Source organism: Ursus arctos, unplaced genomic scaffold, assembly GCF_023065955.2.
Source record: "Ursus arctos isolate Adak ecotype North America unplaced genomic scaffold, UrsArc2.0 scaffold_15, whole genome shotgun sequence".
NCBI lineage: Eukaryota > Metazoa > Chordata > Mammalia > Carnivora > Ursidae > Ursus > Ursus arctos.
In genome coordinates, this window is record NW_026622819.1 from 55,755,357 (window position 1) to 55,776,489 (window position 21,133).

Below are 21,133 nucleotides of genomic sequence, written 5' to 3' on the forward strand. Positions count from 1 at the left end.
GAGTCAGGCTCAGAGTGTGCTGATTTCGTGAACGGAGCTTTACGCTCTATGACAAAGAGAATGATTTTGAAGCTCTTGCCCAGGGCAGTAACCCAATGAAAACATCAGGCCCTTGTGAACAGGGAGCCGTGTTCCTATTGTGATTAGCAACTGAGAGCACTGAGTCTTAAGTCAGACCGACCAGGACAAATCCCGCTCTGTCATGTGCCAGCCCTTCCATGCAGCAACTCCCTTAGCAATAAAATGGGGATCGTCCTAGGTCATTTTTCACAGGACCGATGTCAGGATTCAGAAAGCTGATGGTAAAGCTGGCAGGTATTAAGTATTGGCTATACTAGCACCTTACCCTGGTCATCTCTTCAAATCAGTACGATAGTCCTATGAGATAGGACCTATGGTTATTCCTATTTTTTGGGAGAGGAAACTGAGGCACAGAGAGCTTAATCACCTAGCTCAGGTCACACAGCTAGGATGTAGCAGTGCAAGGATTCCAAGTCAGGTAGTGTGGCCCAGAGCTGGGGTCCATACCAGTCTCTCCCAAGGAAAAGACCCAGCCCGGTGCCAGGCACCGAGCAATTACCCACTTGCTGCTCGCTCCGTACAAGGTGAGTGGGCTCCGCGGAGTGAGCGTGGCTTCCAGCTGAATGACGCAAGGTGGAGAGGAAAGCTCGTGGAGGGCGACAGACCAGGGCTCCCCCCCGGGCACTTGTGTTGCTAACCCTGCCCTCCCGTCCCTAGAGCCTCGCCATGCTGAAGGATGGCTTCCGCACGGACAGAGGGTCCCACTCTGACCTGTGGTCCAGCAGCAGCTCTCTGGAGAGTTTGGGTTTCTCGCTGCCAAAACAGTACCTGGACGTGAGCTCGCAGACGGACATCTCGGGAAGTGTGAGTAGGCCGGGCTTCCGGGAGGCGGCTGGAGGGGGCAGCCACCTTCTTGTTCCTCACCTGAGGGGTGAACCGGTGTCTCTCTGTGGGCCCAGCTGCGAGCTCAGCCTCCTGGAGCTCCATTCTCTTGCAGACCTCTCGGCCCCAGGATGACATGAGGTGATAGTATGGAGGAAAAGCCAGAGCTGACTCCGTGGTCCTGAGTGTTGCCATGTGTTTGCGTCTCTAGATGCCGCACAGAAAGGCTGTCTGAAGGACCAGGGTCTCTCTTGGGGTCCTTTCTTACGGATTTGTAACACCATTCTGTTTCTCTTTCACCAGCTGTAAAGCAGGTGATATTTTCCCTCCGTTCATCCCAGAACGTGACATGCGGCTTTCAGACAGCTCTCTCCAAAAGCTCAGGCTGGTCACAGTAGTGAATGGTGTGAGTGCCATCTGGATTTACTTCCTGGAAGTTTTAGAGCAGGACTGACCCACGGCCACCTGGCACGTTTGGAGAACTGTTGTTTTCCTAGAGCAGGTGACAGTGAGCAGACCCACCTCCCAGCCTCCATGGCTAAGTGCTATCCCTCTCTGGTTCCTATAGCTGTGTCCCCACTTGTGAAGAGAAGCTCTGTCCGTGTCTGCTTAGGTGAGCCCTGGTGCCTCTTGCCACTCTTGACAGAATGATGCAGCCAATGGGCTGTCCCCTCCTTCTCCATGCCACCCAGTTGTCCAGCTACCAGCCACCGTAGGCCTCCCAGCCAGTTCTAGGACTTTCTCCTCAGTCACTCAGTGTTTCAGTCCTGGCTGCGGCCTCCCTGAGTTTTCAGCTGAGCCCCTCCCCAGCTCTCCCAGGATGTCTTTCTTGTATATCGGCTGCCCCTGTTTCCTCCTGACCAGCTGTCCTCCATGCTGCTGGGGCTCGAATGGGCTCCAAGCCATTCAGGGCTGCAAGATGATATTCTGGGCACTCAGCTTCTCTTCTGCAAGGGATGGATGTCTGAGTTTGGGGGTCTTCCCACAGCCTGCAGGAAGGAAAGCATCTTTGCCTGACTAGCTTCCCTGCTATCACACAGCCAACTCAGTAATTGGGGGCTATTCTTAGCCACTTCCCACGCAAGCTGTCAAGTCTCTCATGAGCTCTTGAAATCCAACTCCACACTGGCCACAATGGCCCTATAATTCCCGACTTTGTTCTTTCCCCCAGTTTGGCACGAGCAGCAGCAATCAGTTGGCAGAGAAGGTCAGACTGCGCCTTCGATATGAAGAGGCTAAGAGAAGGTAATTAGGGGCTGGGGCGGGATGGCTCCAGTGATGACAGCTACCATTGTACAGTGTCTGCTCCTTGCCTGACTTTTCACCCACCTCCTCCTCTTTAATCCTCCAAGATTATGAAGATAAGGATTATGGTATTTATATTTTAACTCTCTCTGAAGTTCAGCGAGGAAATGACTGAGCCAGGGACACTTCACTAGGTAAAAAGTGGCACTGTGGTTTGAACCCAAATCTGTGAAACCTCAGAGCCTCGTTCTCTTTCCACTTGCTGGGCTCGGTTTCTATAATCAGGGTTTTCCAATGCTCCTGTAAGTAGCCTGGTTTGAAGGAGCACAGCTGAGGTTTTAGCAGTAGAGCGAAACAGACCCTGGATACTGAACACTTCAGTGTCTCCTGCCCAGCGGGGAGCCAGCTGTGCTTACAAACTGTGTGGACCCCAGTGACTTGAGACGTTCTGTGGCTTCACAGGCTCCTAAGCACTTGGGTTCCACCGCCACAAATCAAATTAAAACAATAAGGAAAGCTGTTATTTTAAGAGCATCTGTTATGTATCAGGTATTGTATTAAAGCATTTGTATATGTTAAAATGTAAATATCAGCTCATTGAATTTTAAAAACAACCTTCTAGCATAGTTTGATTTATCCATATTAGAGAAGAGAAAGGTAAGATCTAAGATGTTTAATGACTTTTCAAGGTATTGGAGTCAGGTTTTGAACTCTGAATAGTCTGGCTCCAAGTCCATGATCTTATGTATGAAGCCAACCTTCCTGGGAGTGTGACGGTGAATGCAGTCAGGCATATTGCATCCACACGCTGCCTGGCCCATGGACATTCTAAGCCAGGCCACATAGAGAGTGGCGGGGCCCGGCCCTGCCTCTCTGCCAACTCTGTGTGAGCAGCAGAACCCTTTGCAGCAGTGACAGAAATCCTGCAGAAACTAGAAGAAGCAGAAAAGGAAATCTGTGGGCTTATTGAATTCCGAAGTCCTAGGATAAACCAACTTCAGGCACAGCTGGATCTGGGGATTTAAATCATGTTACATAGAACTCAGTTTCTCTCCTTTTCTCTACCCTGCTTGCCTGTGTTGACACTTTCCTATCAAAATGTAAAGGTGACCCCCCAGCAATTCTAGAATTATATACCATCAGGTTAGCAACCCCAGCAGAAGGAGAACCTCCTTTCCCAACAGATTTATCGGGTTTTGAGTTTGAGGCTCCCTGGTGAACCAATCATTGTTGCAGAGTTGGAGGAATTAGAATTCTCTGAAGGTCCAGGCATGGGTCATGTGCCTAACTCTGGGAAGGGGATTGAGATCAGCTTTGTGGGAACCAAGTGACTTAAGTATGGGAGGAGTGATTTCCCAAAGAAAATGTGGAGTATTGTTAACAGAAGGAGGAGAAACTGGATACCGGTCAGGTAGAGAAAACACTCTGTGCATTATTTCAGCTCCCCCTAGAGGCCCAGCAAAACAGCAGGACTTCTGCATTTGGACAGCCACTTGTCCGCTCTGAAGGGGACCACTCTGAACCCTGGATCCATTCCAGCCTGCAGTAATGCTGATCTTAAAGGATCAGTTCTGGAGAGACCCAAGGATTGAAATCTTCCCTCTGGGTTCAGCCGTTAAACTTCTCATTGCAGAGCTTCCTGGCTCATCTACCATTACCCAGTTTTGCACTTCCCCTTTCACCCAAAGGTAGTTTAAGTGTCAAGGAGAGAGCGGCCCACTAAATGGAAAGTGGAGGCTGCAGGGCTTGAAGAAAGGAGGGCAGGTGGCTGTAATGAAAAGTCTGCACACTGAGTTTTGTCACGTGTGCATTTCTGCAGAGCAAGTCTAGTGCTTTTCATCAGATCCTCCAAAAGATGGGTGGCCTGAAGGTTAAGGAGCAAGGGGAAAAGCTCCACTAGAAAATACATGTAAGCATTAAGAATCGATCACCCTTCAGCGTACTGCGCCTCATGGAGCCCCTGCCAGACCTGCCCAGACCACTCCATCCTCAAAGTGGAGGAAGCTACAAAGTTGTCCCAGATTACTCTCTTTGTGAATGTGGCATATAAATTAATCCATTCCAAGAAGCCCTCTGATGCACTTGGCTGGGGAATGAGCAAACCTAGAAGTGTTTGTCTGCATGGAATTTTCACGACACACTGTGGAGCTTTTGTCCCCAGCAGTGTTTCTATAAATTAAGAGTTGGGCCACATGTCTGCAGATAAGATCGAACTGGGAGTCCAGAGGCCTGGGCGCTCGACAAATGCTGGCCATGTTTCTTTTTTTTTTTTTTAATGATTTGTTATTATATTATGTTAGTCACCATACAGTACCTCCCCCGTTTCCAATGTAAGGCTCGATGATTCATTAGTTGTGTATAACACCCAGTGCACCATGCAATACGTGCCCTCCTTACTACCCATCACCGGTCTATCCCATTCCCCCACCCCCCTCCCCTCTGAGGCCCTCCATAGTCTCTCATGCTTCATTCCCCCTTCTGTTTACCCCCCCTTTCTTTATCCCTTTCTTACCCTACCGATCATCCTAGTTCTTATGTTCCATAGATGAGAGAAATCATATGATAGTTGTCTTTCTCTGCTTGACTTATTTCACTTAGCATAATCTCCTCCAGTCCCGTCCATGTTGTAGCAAATGTTGAGAACTCATTCTTTCTGATAGCTGAGTAATATTCCATTGTATATATGGACCACAACTTCTTAATCCAGTCATCTGTTGAAGAGCATCTCGGTTCCTTCCACGCTTTGGCTATTGTGGACATTGCTGCTATGAACATTGGGGTGCATATGGCCCTTCTCTTCACTACGTCTGTATCTTTGGGGTAAACACCCAGTAGTGCAATGGCTGGATCATAGGGTAGCTCAATTTTTAACTTTTTAAGGGACCTCCACACTGTTTTCCAGAGTGGCTGTACCAACTGCATTCCCACCAACAATGTAGGAGGGATCCCCTTTCTCCACATCCTCTCCAACAATTGTTGTTTCTTGCCTTGTCTATTTTTGCCATTCTAACTGGCGTAAGGTGGTATCTCAGTGTGGTTTTGATTTGAATTTCCTTGATGGCTAATGATTTTGAACATTTTTTCATGTGTCTATTAGCCATTTGTATGTCTTCATTGGAAAAGTGTCTGTTCATATCTTCTGCCCATTTTTTGATTTGTTTATTTGTTTCTCGTGTATTGAGTTTGAGAAGTTCTTTGTAGATCTTGGATACCAGTCCTTTATCTATAGTGTCATTTGCAAATATATTCTCCCATTCCGTGGGCTGCCTCTTAGTGTTTCTGACTGTTTCCTTGGCTGTGCAGAAACTTTTTTTTTTTTTTTTTAAATGATTTTTTATTATATTATGTTAGTCACCATACAGTACATCCCCGGTTTCCGATGTAAGGCTCGATGATTCATTAGTTGTGTATAACACCCAGTGCACCATGCAATACGTGCCCTCCTTACTACCCATCACCGGTCTATCCCATTCCCCCACCCTCCTCCCCTCTGAAGTCCTCAGTTTGTTTCTCATAGTCCATAGTCTCTCATGTTTCATTCCCCCTTCTGATTACCCCCCCTTTCTTTATCCCTTTCTTCCCCTACCGATCATCCTAGTTCTTATGTTCCATAGATGAGAGAAATCATATGATAGTTGTCTTTCTCTGCTTGACTTATTTCACTTAGCATTATCTCCTCCAGTGCTGTCCATGTTGTAGCAAATGTTGAGAACTCGTTCTTTCTGATAGCTGAGTAATATTCCATTGTATATATGGACCACAACTTCTTAATCCAGTCATCTGTTGAAGGGCATCTCGGCTCCTTCCACGATTTAGCTATTGTGGACATTGCTGCTATGAACATTGGGGTGCATATGGCCCTTCTCTTCACTACGTCTGTATCTTTGGGGTAAATACCCAGTAGTGCAATGGCTGGATCATAGGGTAGCTCAATTTTTAACTTTTTAAGGGACCTCCACACTGTTTTCCAGAGTGGCTGTACCAACTTGCATTCCCACCAACAATGTAGGAGGGATCCCCTTTCTCCACATCCTCTCCAACAATTGTTGTTTCTTGCCTTGTCTATTTTTGCCATTCTAACTGGCGTAAGGTGGTATCTCAGTGTGGTTTTGATTTGAATTTCCTTGATGGCTAATGATTTTGAACATTTTTTCATGTGTCTGTTAGCCATTTGTATGTCTTCATTGGAAAAGTGTCTGTTCATATCTTCTGCCCATTTTTTGATTTGTTTATTTGTTTCTCGTGTATTGAGTTTGAGAAGTTCTTTGTAGATCTTGGATACCAGTCCTTTATCTGTAGTGTCATTTGCAAATATATTCTCCCATTCCGTGGGCTGCCTCTTAGTTTTTCTGACTGTTTCCTTGGCTGTGCAGAAACTTTTAATCTTGATGAAGTCCCATAAATTCATTTTATCTTTTGTTTCTCTTGCCTTTGGGGATGTGTCATGAAAAAGGTTGCTTTGGCCGATGTCGTAGAGGTTGTTGCCTATGTTCTCCTCTAGAATTTTGATGGATTCCTGTCTCACATCGAGGTCTTTCATCCATTTGGAGTTTATTTTTGTGTATGGTGTGAGATAGTGGTCAAGTTTCATTCTCTTGCATGTAGCTGTCCAATTTTCCCAGCACCATTTATTGAAGAGACTGTCTTTTTCCCACCGGATGTTTTTTCCTGTGCAGAAACTTTTAATCTTGATGAAGTCCCATAAATTCATTTTATCTTTTGTTTCTCTTGCCTTTGGGGATGTGTCATGAAAAAGGTTGCTTTGGCCGATGTCGTAGAGGTTGCTGCCTATGCTCTCCTCTAGAATTTTGATGGATTCCTGTCTCACATTGAGATCTTTCATCCATTTGGAGTTTACCTTTGTGTATGGTGTGAGATAGTGGTCAAGTTTCATTCTTTTGCATGTAGCTGTCCAATTTTCCCAGCACCATTTATTGAAGAGACTGTCTTTTTCCCACCGGATGTTTTTTCCTGCTTTATCAAATATTAGTTGCCCAAAGAGCCGAGGGTCCATTTCTGGGCTCTCTATTCTGTTCCATTGGTCTATGTGTCTGTTTTTGTGCCAGTACCATGCTGTCTTTGTGATCACAGCTTTGTAGTACAGCTCGAAATCCGGCATTGTGATGCCCCCAGCTTTGTTTTTCCTTTTCAACAGTTCCTTGGAGATTCGGGGCCTTTTCTGGTTCCATACAAATTCAAGGACTATTTGTTCCAGTTCTTTGAAAAATGTCCTCGGTATTTTGATCGGGATAGCATTGAAAGTGTAGATTGCTCTGGGTAGCATGGACATTTGAACTATGTTAATTCTTCCGATCCATGAGCATGGAATATCTTTCCATCTTTTTACGTCTTCCTCAATGTCTTTCAAGAGTGATTTATAGTTTCTAGAGTATAGGTCCTTTACGTCTCCGGTTAATTCCAAGGTAACGTATGGTTTTTGGTGCTATTGTAAATGGGATGGATTCCCTAATTTCTCTTTCTTCAGTCTTGTTATTCGTGTATAGAAATGCAACTGATTTCTGAGCATTGATTTTGTATCCCGCCACGTTACTGAATTGCTCTATAACTTCTAATAGTTTGGGAGTGGCTTCTTTTGGGTTTTCCATATAGAGTATCATGTCATCTGCGAAGAGAGACATTTTGATTTCTTTGCCGATTTGAATACCTTTGATCCCTTTTTGTCGTCTGATTGCTGTTGCAAGGACTTGTAGTACTCTGTTGAATAATAGTGGCGAGAGTGGGCATCCTTGTCGAGTTCCTGATCTTAAGGGAAAGGCTTCCAGCTTTTCCCCATTGAGAATAATATTTGCAGTAGGCTTTTCATAGATGGCTTTTATGAGATTGAGAAATGTACCTTCTATTCCTACACTCTGAAGGGTTTTAATCAGGAAAGGATGCTGTATTTTGTCAAGTACTTTTTCGGCATCTATTGAGAGGATCATATGATTCCTGAGTCTTTTCTTGTTGATATGATGTATCACGCTGATTGATTTGTGAATATTGAACCACGCTTGCATCCCAGGTATGAATCCCACTTGATCGTGATGGATAATCCTTTTAATGTACTGTTGGATTCTATTAGCAAGTATCTTGTTGAGGATTTTGGCGTCCATATTCATTAGGGAGATCGGTCTGTAATTCTCCTTTTTGAGGGGGTCTTTGCCTGGTTTGGGGATCAAGGTAATATTGGCCTCATAGAATGAGTTTGGTAGCTTTCCTTCTGTTTCTATTTTTTGAAATAGCTTTAGGAGAATAGGTATTATTTCTTCTTTGAATGTTTGGTAGAATTCCCCAGGAAAACCGTCCGGGCCTGGAGTTTTGTTATTTGGAAGGTTGTTTATCACTGACTCAATTTCTTCATAATTAATTGGCCTGTTTAAGAAATCAATTTCTTCCGGTTTCAATCTTGGTAGTTTATAGGTTTCCAGGAAGGATTCCATCTCTTCCAGATTGCTTAGTTTATTGGCATATAGCTGTTGATAAAAATTTCTAATAATCCTTCCAATTTCAATGGTGTTTGTCGTGACCTCTCCTTTTTCATTCATAATTTTAATAATCTGGGTCCTTTCTCTTTTCTTTTGGATAAGTCTTGCCAGTGGTCTGTCAATTTTATTGATTCTCTCAAAGAACCAGCTTCTAGTCCTGTTGATCTGCTCTACTGTACTTCTGGTTTCTGATTGATTGATTTCTGCTCTAATTTTGGTCAACTGCTTCCTCCTGCGTGGATTAGGCCTGTCCCTCTGTTGCTGTTCCAGCTTCTTGAGGTGAGAATATAAAAACTGCATTTTAGATTTTTCTATTCTTTTGAGTGAGGCTTGGATGGCTATGTATTTCCCCCTTAGGACTGCCTTTGCAGTATCCCATAGGTTTTGGACTGTTGTATTTTCATTCTCATTGGTCTCCATAAATTGTTTAATTTGATTTTTGATTTCCTGGTTTATCTAGTCATTCCTGAGCAGGATGGTTCTTAGTCTCCAAGTGTTTGAGTTTCTTCCAAATTTTTCCTTGTGGTTGAATTCCAATTTCAGAGCGTTGTGGTCTGAGAATATGCAGGGGATAATTTCAATCTTTTGGTATCGGTTGAGACCTGTTTTGTGTCCCAGAACATGGTCTATTCTTGAGAATGTTCCATGGGCATTAGAATAGAATGAGTATTCTTTGGTTCTGGGGTGTAGTGTTCTATATATATCTATGAGGTCCAACTCGTCGAGTATGGCATTCAAAGCCTTTGATTCTTTGCTTAGTTTTTGCCAGGGTGTTCTGTCTATTTCTGATAGTGGAGTGTTGAGGTCCCCTACTATTAATGTATTTTTATTTATATGTCTCTTTATTCTGGTTAAGAGTTGGCTTGTGTATCTTGCTGCTCCCCTGTTGGGGGCATATATATTTATAATTGTCATATCCACTTGTTGAATACTTCCTTTAAGAATAATATAGTGCCCTTCTGCATCTCTAACTATAGTCTGTAGTTTAAAATCCAATTTATCTGATATGAGAATTGCTACCCCAGCTTTCTTTTGAGGTCCATTTGCGTGAAAGATAGTACTCCATCCCCTTACTCTCAGTCTGAATGCATCTTTGGGTTCAAAATGAGTCTCTTGTAGACAGCAAATGGATGGGTCATTCCTTTTTATCCAATCTGCAACCCTGTGGCGTTTTATGGGATGGTTCAAACCATTTACATTAAGACTGATTACTGAGAGATATGATTTTAATGTTGCCATGTTGCCAGTAAAGTCTTTGTTTGTATTGGCTGTGACTTTCTGTTCTGTATCACTCTTGGGGCCTTTTTACTTTTATAGAACCCCCCGTAATATCTCCTGTAGGGCTGGTTTCGTGGTTACGAAATTGGTTAGTGACCGGCGATTCTGAAATGTCTTTATTTCTCCATCAATTCTGAATGACAGCCTTGCTGGATAAAGGATCCTTGGCTGCATGTTTTTCTCTGAAAGAGCTTTAAAAATGCTCCCCCAACCCTTTCTCTCATTCCAGGTCTGTGTAGACAGGTCTGACGTAATTCTGATGCCTTTGCCTTGGTACGTGAGAAATTTCTTTGCCCTGGCCGCTTTCAATACTGTATCCTTGGATCTAATATTTGCGAATTGCACTATGACGTGACGTGGCGTAGGTTTGTCGTGGTTGAGCTTGGGAGGGGTCCTCTCTGCCTCTTGGACACGAATGTTTGTTTCCCTCGCTAGATTAGGGAAGTTTTCAGCTACAATTTGTTCAAATATCTCTTCTAGACCTCTGTTTTTCTCCACCCCCTCGGGGATGCCGATGATTCTAACATTGGATCGTTTCATTGAGTCAGTAATCTCCCGTAACCTACATTCATGGGCTTGGATTTTTTTAAGAGCAGCTTCTATTTTGGTTTTTCCTCTATTAACCCATCCTCCAATTCACTAACCCGTTCCTCTGCTTCTGCAACCCTGGCCGTCAGAGCCTCTAGTTTTGCCTGCATTTGGCTCATAGAATTTTTAATTTCTGTCAGATTCGCTCTCATTTCTGTCCTTAGGGATTCTATATTCTCAGTAACCTTTTTGTTAATAGTTTTTTCAATTCTACTCATCATTTTGACCATCGTTACTCTGAATTCCATTTCTGATAATTTGGTTACATCCATATCCATTACTTCTGTGGCAGAGGCCACAGACTCACTGTCTTTTCTTTGCTGGGGGGGGCTTCTCCTTCTTGTCATTCTGATGAGGAGAGGTTGCGGGGTTGTCCAGAGCCCAAATTATTGACTGGGTCCCAGGCCGTGCCCCTTGTTTTATAGGGATCTTAGGGATGTGGGCTTCTTCTTTAAAGATTTTATTTATTTATTTATGTGGCAGCCAACCAGCGAGAGAGGGAACAGAAGCAGGGGAGTGGGAGAGGAAGAAGCAGGCTCCCAACGGAGGAGCCCGATGAGGGACTCCTTTCCGGAACGCTGGGATCGCGCCTTAAGCCGAAGACAGGCGCTCCATGACTGTGCCACCCAGGCGCCCGGGTTGTGGGCTTCTTGATTTTTCAGCCTGCCTTCTGGGGGAGGGGCCTGCCGCGCCGATACTCAGGCAGCCATGTTTGGGTAGAGTCTCGGCGTCCCCTGCGAGGGGGGATGGGGATGGGCACTCCCTGAGCCGGTATTTCCAGGCTTTTGTTCTCTGGCGGCTTTCCCTGGCGGTTTGCTGTGCCTCTTCTGAGAGTCAGAGCAGCAGCGGCCAAATTTCAGCCTCTGTCACGGAACAGAGGGATCGCGGCCCGTTCTCCACTGATGTTCTGGCCACTTTAACTCTGTTTCTGTTGGTGCTGCTCAACCCTGCAGCGTCCGGGATGTGCGCCCCACACCCGGCGTCCCAGCCCTCACTTCCAGGGCCGGCACGTCTCTGTCCTTTGTGTTTCTAATGCCGCCAGCCACCGGCCGCCCCGCACCCGCTCCCGGATCTCCCGGTCTCAGTCTGGATCCAGTGAGCGCACCGGGATTCCGGTGTTCCGCGAGATGCCTGGTGGCGCGCGCACCCGGCTCACGGTCTCAGTCTGCTGTTTTGCGGGTGCCGTCCGCGAACCCCACCCGCTCCCCCGTGCAAGTGGCTGCCGCTTCCCGGCGCCCGAACGCGGCGGCTCCCTCCCCCTTCCGTTTATCTTCCGATATCTGTGCACAGTTTCATGGCTCCCCACTTCGTACCTCAATACTCAGCGCTGGAGATGTTCATTTGTAGAGATCCAGATGCATCTTCCTGCGTCTCAGGCTGGTTCCGTGGTTGTTTAGGCTGGTCTGGTACCTATCCAGCTCGACTCGGGGGACCGGCTGAAAAAGGGGTCCCCTACTCCTCCGCCATCTTAACTCCGCTGGCCATGTTTCTGACGTGCAATCTTAGGTGAGCCATATCCGCTGTGGCCCTCTGTCCAGCACATTCCCCGCCAGGTCTTATCCACACTGTAGGGGTTGGGTGGGGCGAGGATGTGTTAGCTGAAAGGCTTTGCGAAGGCTGACTCCTAAAGGATCACATCATGATTCCTTTGGGGTACTTGTAGCAGTCATCTTAGTTATATTGTGAATCTTATTTTGGTCCAAAGATAATTATACTTAATACCTGTGCAGCGCTTGGCAGCGTGTAAAGAGCTCTTGATGGTAAGTTTTCATTGGGTTCTCGTAACCCACCCTGCAGGTTCCATTACTGAGCCCATCTTACAGGTGAGGAGACTGCGTCTCAAAGAAGTTAAGGGATAGAGCTCCCAACTCCTTCCTGTTCACATTTAGTAAGTGCCTGCCGTGTACCAGGCACCGTGACACCAAAACGATCTAAGAATGGTGCCTCCTGTCGAGAAGGCCAGAACCAAGACTCTCCAGCTCAAGGCCTCAGACCCCAGTCTCTGGACTGGGACTACGCAGTTAGCAATGGCAGTATTTGCTGCCGTTGTAGTGGGCCCCTCTCGGCCGCTGGTTGAGCACCTGTTACGTGCCAGCTCCTCTGAATACATTATTGCTCATTTTCAGAACAAGGCTCAGAGGGTTCACCCGACATCATATGCCTAGTAAGTGGTCAAGCCAGGTAATAAAACGCTAGCAGCAGAAGCATTCACTTGAGTGCTTTCTGTGTACCAAACACCGTGTTTGAGGGTTCATGGAATTATGTCTAAAGCCTTCTACCACAACCCTGTGACAGAGGAGCCTTCATTACTCCCTTCAGAGACATGCAGCGACTTGCCCAAGGTCACACAGCTGGTGGTAGGAGGCTTTGCCTGGTGTTGAATCCAGCTCTCTGTTCTACCAGCTTCGTGTCCCTCAGGGCAAGGACACCACCTTGTTTACGTCTCTTCCCCACCCCCGCAGGGCGCACTCATTGTTGGCACAGGGTAGGCCAACAATTGTGTTTGTTAGATAAAAATAGTTTCCTTGAGACCACACGCTGGTCCGGCGAAGACAGTCGCCGCCAGAGATGGCTCTGAGGCTGTCGTGGCTCCTTGTGCATCACCCTGGAAACGCAGTCTGGGACCCCGCTCCCGCAGGGCCCCTCGGCACACCCGTCACGCTCGCCTCTCCGCCCACAGGATCGCCAACCTGAAGATCCAGCTGGCCAAGCTCGACAGCGAGGCCTGGCCTGGAGTGCTGGACTCGGAAAGGGACCGGCTCATCCTCATCAACGAGAAGGAGGAGCTGCTGAAGGAGATGCGCTTCATCAGCCCCCGCAAGTGGACCCAGGGGGAGGTGGAGCAGCTGGAGATGGCCCGGAAGCGGCTGGAGAAGGATCTGCAGGCAGCTCGGGACACGCAGAGCAAGGCCCTGACGGAGAGGTGGGGTGGGGCTGGGGCCGGGAGGGGGCATGGAACCCTTCCCTCGCTGCCGGTCTATCCTGTAGCCCAGGCAGGGGAAGGGGCAGGAGGGACCCCCTGGGGCACCAGGGCTCCGCCCTAAGAACACTCAGTGTAGAGATCTCGCAACTCTGCGAAGTAGCAAACTGGGGGGAATGATTCACCATCCAGAATGCCAGTTCCCTGGGAGTTTGCACAGGGGATGCCAATACCAAAACGTCTGCTCGGGTGCAGGTTTTCAGAAATTGTCTTCTGACTAAGGTAAGCTGCATAACCCTAGATAATGGAGACCAGTCATTGCCAACTTTGTGACGGTGACTCCCATGATACATAAGTTTCACAAAACAGTGCATACTCCTTCTGTGTGCGGTAGCCCTCTGATGTTGTCTCTCTTACATTGCATTTCTTCTCATGATGGTCGTGACCCACTAAACTGATGTCAGCTCAGCCTGAGGGGGTGCAAAGTGAGATTGCTTAGAGGGGCCAGGCAGGCAGTGCAAATGCTGGACGCCCTCCTGGGCAGACTGGTCAGACTGGCATGCGCAGACCCCCGGTGCTTGCCCCAAATGGGTGCCAACTCCTACCTCCAGCAGGTGGGAATTCAGGCCTTGGGGTGCCGGAGGTCCCCATATTTCAAGAAAAGAGTTGTTTTTATTTTTAATTTTTTTTTTTTAAAGATTTTATTTATTTATGTGACAGAGAGACAGCCAGCGAGAGAGGGAACACAAGCAGGGGGAGTGGGAGAGGAAGAAGCAGGCTCCCAGCCGAGGAGCCCAATGTGGGACTCGATCCCGGAATGCCGGGATTACGCCCTGAGCCGAAGGCAGACGCTTAACGACTGCGCTACCCAGGCGCCCCTATTTTTAATTTTTAATCATCGGCAATTAATTCAATAACTTTTAAAAATATTGTGAAGGCTAAATCACCTTCATCTGTGGGTGTGGTTTAACCCAAAGCCATGAGTTGTTGTTCTCTGGATAACAGACTTTATTTCCTGCAGGGTCCCGTCAAGCTCCACACCCACATTGCACAGAGCACAGCCCTGTGTTCAAAGTAGGCCCTGCAGTCCTTAGCTCTCATCATTCATTCATTGTCCATCAGCCCATCGTTTGTTCATTTATTTGAGACATATTTTGTTACACATACTCTCTGTGCAAGGCGATTTGGAGGATTCAGAAGTTAGTAAGTCACAATCCCTGCCCCAATACCTTTAAAATCTATCCTAGTTAGTTTCACTGTTTTTGGCAGCAGACTTTGAGCAAGGTCCCTGCCCTTAAGGAGCTTAGAAATGAAGTGTGTGTGTGTGTGTGTGTGTGTGTGTGTGTGTGTGCGTGTGCGTGCGCATGTGCAGGGATGAGCAAGGGAATTCAGAGGCAGAAGCCCAGTTTATATAGCAGGCAAACTTGCCTAGAAGCAGACCAGGCATCCTAGGTGCCCAGGTGCATGCTGTCTGCGTCCCCTCATGATGGGTCCTGAGATACCTTCAGGGAGCCTTCTGAGCTCTACGGCACCCAGCTCGCAGTCCGACCCTAATCCTTGAATAAGCCCCACTTGCACATGGCGGGTGCCAGGTGGGTCGAGTTGAGCAGCCTCCGCCTGGCCTCTTGTAAGCAAGCACGTCAGACTCCAGTGCTGGTGGCTGCGAGCATCCTGGAGAGGAGAGAGGAGAAAGCCAACCCGGTGAAGTTTCGCCTTTGTCTCTCGCCGTTTGCTTCTGGTCCTGCGTCTGTCTGTGTTCATCCCCCGGACTCCGTTGGTCTCCCTAGGTCTCTTTCTCTCCCGTTGTTTCTTCTGCTCCTCTCTCCTGTCTCTCAGACTGGGAGTGCCATGCTCTTCACCCTCACACATCAGGCTCTCCACTCAAGGGGCCTTTGAGAAGGACAGGAATAGACACATCCAGGAAGGGGACCGCGGGCCTGCCACACCTCAGTCCCAGATCGGTCACAATCAGACATCGCATCACCCCAGGTCCTACCCGCTGCTTCCACCCTCCCTTTCCGTGGGCCCCCGCCGCCACTTCTGAGCACTGCTGTGCAGTCAGGGGGCTGGTTAGAGTGTGGGCCCCCTGGCCTCTCCCCAGGGACCAGTTCCCCAGGCCTGAGATGCAGCCCAAGCTCTTGCCTTTTGAGCCAGCACCCCAGGTCGTGAGCCACAGCTTGTGAGGATTCCAGCTCCACCTTCTGAATCCTCTCCCTACTTTTATGGCTTCCCAGCATGTGCCGGGCATCACAGACAAATGCCATATGGCCTGCCGAGCCCAGCACCCCTGTGAGGCGGCCTCGGCACCTGCGAGTTGCTGCAGGTGGCTACACCCCCATGCTCAGGAAGGTGAGGCCACCCTATTCCCAGTCCCTGTGGCATCGCGGTGGGGCTCCAGTGGCACCTGCGTATTTTCCCAGAACATGTGTCTGTGACTATTCTTCCAGAGAACAGGGAAATGAAAGGAGAAATGGTGAGCCCCAGCTGCTTCTTGGCCCCGCAACCCCACAGCCTTCCAAGGCCTTTGCTCTTCAGAAGAGTCCGGAGAGGATGGGGTAACCGGGTGATGGCCATTAAGGAGGGCATGTGTGGTGATGAGCACTGGGTGTTATATGCAACTCATGAATCGGTGAACACGACATCAAAAACTAATGATGTTGGCTAATTCAACATCATAAAAAAAAATAAAGGGACAAAGGTGGAAATATGCATTAAAAAAACAAAAAAAGTCGAGATTCCACAGTCCTGTCCATTCCAGTGAGAGTCAGGATTTTGTGTACTTTGGCCTCCATCTGCAGGCCTGCTGCCTGCCCCACCAGCCCCAGGCGGGGCTCTGAAAAAACAGCACCAGGATTGAACTGGCCAAGACCCATGCTGAGTCCCTCACCACCTGGCTCAGTGTCTAGAGCAAGTTCTGGTCTTCATCGCAGAGCCTGCGTTGGAGGTCTGCGCGTGTTGGTGGAGGTTTGGCATGGTTAGGTTTTTCCGTGAGAATGAACTCTTTCTCCCTGGCCCTAGGCTGGATTGGCTGTACTCTTACTCTAGGAATGGGTCAGTCAGTTCCTCTCTAGCAAGATGCCATACGGGGATATGAGCCCCGCAGTGGAACATTTGTCTGCAGGAGACAGAACAGGCAGGTCTTTCCGCAGAGAGAACGCATTTTGCCTCCCTCACCTGGGAAGAAGTGGTCCGAGCAGCAGATGTTTCCTGAGCGCAGCCATGTGGCGGGCCCCCTGCAGAATGCAGGAAGAGCAGGACACGCCGTGCGACAGCTCGTGAACCTTCCTGTGCCTGGAAATCACCTGTGAGCCCTCAGAGAAATGCAGATGCGTGGGCCCTGCCCTGGACTTTCTGATTCGGTTGATCAAAGTAGGACCCAGGAAGGAGCTTTTAATCAGCACGCCTCCCTTTCCTCTGCAGACGGGCTGCGGACCACACCCTGAGAACCATGAACAGTGGCTCCCTGACGGCAGCCCACGTCCTGAGTTCATGAGGGCACAGTCTTGCTTGATGGAGCCCCTGCCCTGTCAGATCCTGGGACCTTCGAGGGGGCTCACTCCAGCGGTTAGAGGGAGCCATTCCAGGGGCAGCACACTCCCTAGAGCCCACCCAAGCTGCCCTCCATGCAGGATTTCAGGAAAGGCTGGGGGCTGAGAGGTGGGCCTGGATCCAGCAGTTTCCTCTAAACGCAAGGATTTTGCTTCCAGGGAGGTCGTTACTGAAATGGGCTTTAGTATCAGCTATCAGCCATGCCTCCATGCTCGCACGTTCCAGGACAGGGCCCCACACTCACCTGCCTCTTCTCTGGGCTCTCTGGTGCCGTTCACCCGCGGAGTGCTGTGTATCCTCGGAGCGTAGTGCCGGCCTCTCCCTTTCCTTTCCCCATTATATTTTACCCTGTGGTGGTACATTCGTTTGTTAGGGCTGCCAAACCAAAATGGGTGACTTCAGTAGCAGAAATGTATTATCTCACCGTTCTGGAGTCCAAGACCAAGTCTACGACCAAAGTGTTGCCAGAATTGTTTCTTGGGAAGTTTCTCTCCTTAGCTTGAAGATGGCCATCCACCTCTGAACGTCTGCTCTGTGTGCAGGGTCTGTGTCCTAATCTCAGGGTCACGTTGGATTAGGGCTCATCCATAGGACCTCATTTTACCGTAATTCCTTAAAGGCCTTTTCTCCAAATACAGTCCCATTTTGAGGTACTGGGTTATTAAGACTTCAGCATATGAATTCTGGGGTAGGGGGCCGCAGCCTAATCCGTAGCAGATGGTCCTCTCTTTCATGTGGTGGTCCACGTGTTGAGGAATCCCCACCTGTTCAGCGTTCACGCCCACACATCCATAAGAGAACTCTTCTCCTCCCCTGGGCTGCTCGGCCCCTCGCCTTCCCGTCTCTGCAGAAGCCGTCTCAGATCTGTTTAGTTGCCACCGTCAGGTACCTCACAGTGTTCCTCTTAACTCCCTCAGCCTTGCCCCTCATCCAGCCCATGATCTTTCTCTGTCTGCTCCAGTGTCACTCTGGCCCATGACATCTCAATCGCACTACCTATAGCCACCCCAAACTCTTGTCCCTGCCTCCCGTCCACAGCCTCCTACCCCTTTTCCTTGCGACAGCCCTGGTGACCTTAAAATGAAAGAGATCCCTGCTGTGAGTCTCTGCTTGGAATGTTCTTTCCCCTGCACTTCTCCCGGCCAACTCCTGTCCATCTTTCATATCAGCTTAAATGTTGGTACTAGTCAGGGCAGGCCACCTGCTGCAAGAAACAAACCCCCAAATCGCCATGGTTTCACACAGCAGAAGCTTATTTCTTGCCTCCATAGCATCCAGTTGAGTATGCCTGGCTGACAGGCAGCCTTCCGCGTGTTTGGTCATTCAGGGACCCAGGCTCTTCCCGTCTGTGGTGCCTCCCCTCTTGGACCCCTCCAGGCAGCAGTGGGGATGGTCCACCGACTCAACCACTTTGGCCTGATGTGCCTTCTTTGCTCACATCCTATTGGCCGGAACGCTGTCCCATGCCCCACCCGCCCAGCTGCACCGGAAGCCGTGAAGGGGCCCAGCTGTGGGCCCAGGGAGTTGAGAAGAGTGTAGACCTACCAGCAGGCCCAGCCACATAGTCACTTGCTCAAAGAGGCCTACCTGTCTAAATTGGGTCTCTCCTGCATTCTTTTCTACCATTCTGTACTGTTTCCTCATAGACCCTGACACACGGTGTGTTAATTAGATATTAGAGATTCGAGTATTTTCTTAATATTTGTCCTCTCCCCCGCCCCCAGCAGAATGTAAACTCCACAGGAGCAGAAACTAATTCTGTCACTCACATCTTTATCCCTAGTGCCAACAACAGGTTCGGGGATGAAGTGGGCACTCAGCAGATGTTGGCAGGTGTATAGGGGCCAGTGGACGGGAAGGAAGGTGGGAGGGGGAGAGAGGGGTGATTGGGTAGAATTCTAATTCTGCCACTCATTCTCTAGCTTGAAGTAAATTATTTCACTCTAAGAGCCTCAATTTCCTCGTATATAAAGTGGTAAAAACCATTTTAGCTGTGCGGGGTTATTGTGCAGATGAATTAAGGCTGTGTTCTTGGTTTCCTAGCACCACACCTGGTGTGTAGTGGGTGATGAATATAGCCATTACTATAGGATCATACGTGGAGGCCCTAGCTCCCCAAACATCGTAGTAGAACACTCTGGAAAATTCTTGTGTATGTGACTGGGGGGGTCCTATGTGTACATCTACACAAGTACCTGCCTGTGATTCCTCGTTCAGGTGGACGGAGGCTGGATCTCCCGGGGTTCCCCACTCATGCCCTCTGTCCCTTCAGGTTAAAGTTGAACAGCAAGAGGAACCAGCTGGTGAGAGAACTGGAGGAAGCTACCCGACAAGTAGCAGCTCTGCACTCCCAGCTGAAAAGGTGAGTGGGGGGCCGTGAGTGTGGCCCCGGGGATGGCCAGATGCCAGCCTCCCACGGTAGCCCGGGCTCTGCCCTTCCTGTGTCCTCCGCGGCTTGAGTGTGGACGTTTAGCAGCCCAGCAGGCAGCTGGTTAGACTGGTGGACTTGGGCAGGGCCTGGCGTGGCCAGGGACAGGGTCCTTCAGCTCTCTGGACTTGGCACCCTCGGTCCTTCTGCCAGCACCGAGGAGCAGGCCCCCGTCATGGCCTGGTGGGTCTCATTGACGTCTCGAATACCTGCCCACCTGCTTTCCCGACACAGAGAGTGCAGGCCTCAGGCCTGGGCCTCGGTGGGCAACAGTGCATCGCTGGGATTTAATAACATTTTGTTCCGTCAGAGATTTCTAATGATCAGCTTCTATTTGCAGTAAGTGATGTTGCTTTTCCAGTCGCATTTAGGCCATAGTTTCCTTTTAAGATAAACGTATTAAAGAGTAAAGACTGAGTTTATTTGAGGAAAAATATTAAAAAATTGGGCTGGATTCATAAGGGGCAAAGAGTGAAAATGGACTAGGGCCAGTGGAGGTTTGGGAAGCAGGAAAAAATGGACTTCTAAGGTAGCTGACTTGGGTTTGAATCCCAGCTCTACCACTTTCTGATTCGTGGGCTTCTCAAGGTATCCTCTTTAGTGAAATGGGGGTGCATGGTCTCCCCTGGAGATTGTCAAGAGGGTCCAACAGAATTCAGTGTTGTAAGTGGCCGTAGTGCTGTTCAGAGCCTGGAAGGAGGTTCCAGGTGGCCAGTGCACTCCGCCTGCTCTCACGCTCTGTCCCCTCCCTGCCCCCAGCCTCTCAAGCAGCATGCAGTCCCTGTCCTCAGGCAGCAGCCCTGGATCCCTCACATCCAGCCGGGGCTCCCTGGCCGCCTCCAGCCTGGACTCCTCCACCTCAGCCAGCTTCACTGACCTCTACTATGACCCCTTCGAGCAGCTGGAGTCGGAGCTGCAGAGCAAGGTGGAGTTCCTGCTCCTGGAGGGGGCCACTGGCTTCCGGCCCTCGGGCTGCATCACCACCATCCATGAGGACGAGGTGGCCAAGACCCAGAAGGCGGAGGGGGGCAGCCGCCTGCAGGCCCTGCGCTCCCTGTCTGGCACCCCGAAATCCATGACCTCCCTGTCCCCCCGCTCCTCCCTCTCCTCTCCGTCCCCACCCTGCTCCCCTCTCATTGCTGACCCGCTGCTGGCTGGAGATGCTTTCCTGAGCCCTCTGGAGTTTGAAGACCCGGAGCTGAGCGCCACTCTTTGCGAACTGAGCCTCGGCGGCGGCACCCGGGAAAGATACCGGCTGGATGAACCAGGAACGGAAGGCAAACAGTTGGGCCAAGGTAGAGAGCATCACACAGGGGGGACCGTGAGGAGGGAGGAGGGAGGAGGGTAGGAAGTGCACTCAGGCCTGAGTACAGACCCCAGGGATAATTAGGGTCATTTACTGACTGCTTTCTGTGTGCCCGGCTTTCACGTGTTTATCAATTCATGTATTCATTCAGGAGGCATTTTTTATGTGCTACAGTATTCTAGGTCCTGGGCTAAGGGGTTTTCTGTGGTGGATTCCTTCACTCAACAGATATTAAGTCACTCTTAAAACTAAATGCCAGGTCTTGTGCTAATGGATGTCCACGGATTCCTTCATTTGTGCATTCAACAGATGGGCCATGTGCCAGGCATAGGATTAGTTCCAAAGATAGAGTGTTGACGACTGGCAAGCTCAAGGTCCCCGTCCCCGTGAAGCTCACGTGCCAGTGAAGGCACAGACAGTCACTGCACAGT

The 21,133-nt window shown here is 49.3% G+C and overlaps 1 protein-coding gene across 15 annotated transcripts in view; it reads left to right on the forward strand.

The window, feature by feature from the left end:
* The window catches only part of WWC1 (WW and C2 domain containing 1), a 164,394-nt gene that overhangs the window by 109,669 nt on the left and 33,592 nt on the right, over positions 1-21,133 (forward strand). For all 15 annotated transcript variants that reach the window (XM_057312301.1, XM_048224284.2, XM_026510930.4 and 12 more), the window contains 5 exons: positions 739-885; positions 2,075-2,148; positions 13,180-13,422; positions 19,241-19,330; positions 20,156-20,691. In XM_057312301.1, the coding sequence (XP_057168284.1) occupies positions 739-885; positions 2,075-2,148; positions 13,180-13,422; positions 19,241-19,330; positions 20,156-20,691 (1,090 nt within the window). The remainder of the gene's footprint in view (positions 1-738; positions 886-2,074; positions 2,149-13,179; positions 13,423-19,240; positions 19,331-20,155; positions 20,692-21,133) is intronic.